General features: G+C 33.2%; 1 protein-coding gene across 1 annotated transcript in view; it reads left to right on the top strand.

Moving 5' to 3' along the window:
- Window positions 1-187: 187 nt before the first annotated feature.
- Window positions 188-2,257, top strand: part of LOC104983683 (multidrug resistance-associated protein 4-like) — a 13,338-nt gene continuing 11,268 nt past the window's right edge. The window contains exon 1 of the mRNA XM_010833200.1: window positions 188-269. Coding sequence (XP_010831502.1) covers window positions 204-269 — 66 coding nt within the window. The 5' untranslated portion in view covers window positions 188-203. The remainder of the gene's footprint in view (window positions 270-2,257) is intronic.

The raw sequence follows: 2,257 nt of genomic DNA, 5'->3' as shown, positions 1-2,257 counted from the left end.
GCACACTTTGTACAATGGAAAGTTATTTTAGATATAGTTTTGTAAACATACATTTGCAACTTTATTATTAATAATTAATGAATATAGATGTTTTTGTATTTTAATTTTGACATTCTGTGCACATTGGAATAAAATGAAAAGAGGTTAAGGTAATGACATTCACTATTTTGGGTATTTAGGAACCTGTTTTATTCACTGGAACAATGAGGAAAAATCTGGATCCCTTTAATGAGCATACGGATAATGAACTGTGGAATGCCTTAGAAGAGGTAATTTATTAATAGTAACTGTAATTAACTCGTTAGCATTAGTATTTGTGTGTTCACATTTAGAGCATTGCAGATAATTAAGGGGAGCATATCAGTTTCACTGACTTGGTTTAACTCCTAGGAAAACACTGATGACATGGGTGCACTTAAAAATGTGTGTATTGATGATGATGAAAATCAATAATATAATGCAACATGTTTTCATTTCAGCTATTTCCCTAGAACCCTGAACAAATAGATACATTATCTTGTCCTTAGCAGAGTACTCAATTGGATGTTAAAACTGTGGGATCAAATTCTACTAGTGAGCTAGTGAATTAATTACTCCATTATACTCCAATATTCATTTTATTCCTCTGGTCTTAGAAAACATCTACTAAGTGAAGACAATAGTAGTTTTTCCTTATTAACTAAAAGATATAAACAAGATCATACTAATAAAATGTAGAAGTTTCATAGGAAAGTGTTTGTAAATGTAAATTATATAGTCGGAATTGATGATTATTTATTGGCAATCATGTCATTTTAATGCTGTAGCATTAATGCACATAACAGAACCATGGAACATCTGCTCAGCTTTTATATGGGTAGGTTCATTTCTAGAGAATTTTCTGTTATTTGTGTCATGTTTTCCCTTGCCCCACTTCTTTGAATTTCCTTACCCTTGCATGAAAAAAAATTTTTTTTATTATTAAGTTGCTGTCAGTTTGTATTTTAATACAAACTGTTTTGTGTATTTGCACTCATTTTACAAATCAATTCTGCTGATGGAAGAAACCCTAGACTTCTAAGCCATAAACAGATTTCTAATTTCTCCTAGGACCTAGCTCAGTCTTTTGTTTTTAAAAAGTAAGAATTAACATTTCTATACATTAATGATGAAAGATCAGAAAGAGAAATTGAGAAAACAATTTAATTTACCATTGCAATAAAACAAATAAAATACCTAGAAATAAACCTACCTGAGGAGGCAAAAGACCTGTACTCATAAAACTATAAGATACTGACAAAAGAAATCAAAGATGATGCAAACCAGATGGAAGGATATACCATGTTCTTGGATTGGAAGAAACAATATTGTGAAAATGACTATAGTACCCAAAGAATCTACAGATTCGGTACAATCTCTGTCAATTACAAATGGCATTATTCATAGAATTAGAGCCAAAAATTTTACAGTTTTAATGGAAATACAAAAGACCCCAAGTAGCCAAAGCAGTCTTAAGAAAGAAAAACGAAGCTGGAGAAATTAGGTTCCCTGACTTCAGAATATATTATTGAGTTGGCCAAAAAGTTTGTTACATAAGATTTTATGGAAAAATTAATGAGCTTTTCGGCCAGTTCAATACAAAGCTAGAGTAATCAAGATGATATGGCACTGGCACAAAAACAGAAATATAGATCAATGGAACAGGCTAGAGAGCCGCGAGATGAACTCACATACCTGTGGTCAACTAATCTATGACGAAGGAAGGGAGAATATACAATGGGGAAAAGGCATTCTCTTCAGTAAGTGCTGTGGGAAAACTGGTCAGCTCTGTGTAAAAGAATAAAATTATAATACTCCCTAATACTGTATACAAAAATAAACTCAAAGTGGATTGAAAACCTAAAAGTAAGACCAGATACTATGAAATTCTTAGAGGAAAACACAGGGAAAACACTCTACATACATAACTTCCAAATGTTTGATTGATCTTTTCATTTCAGAGAAGTGTGGCATATTTTTTTAAATTTTTTTGTTGTTGATGTTACACAAATCTGAGAGATTGCTTCTTCATGTTGGTTTGAATTGGTGTGTTTTTCATTTAGTGTCACCCTTCCAGGGAAGCTCTGGAATCTGTAATATACAGATGAGTCTTGACTGTGAGCAGGCAGGTTTGGAGGTATGACCATCTCTAGCCAGTAATTCCGGAGAAGGCAATGGCACCCCACTCCAGTACTCTTGCCTGGAAAATCCCATTGACGGAGGAGACTGGTGGGCTGCC

This window comes from Bison bison, unplaced genomic scaffold, assembly GCF_000754665.1.
Source record: "Bison bison bison isolate TAMUID 2011002044 unplaced genomic scaffold, Bison_UMD1.0 scf7180017863179, whole genome shotgun sequence".
Taxonomy (NCBI): Eukaryota; Metazoa; Chordata; class Mammalia; order Artiodactyla; family Bovidae; genus Bison; species Bison bison.
This window is presented reverse-complemented; position numbering and strand designations above follow the sequence as displayed.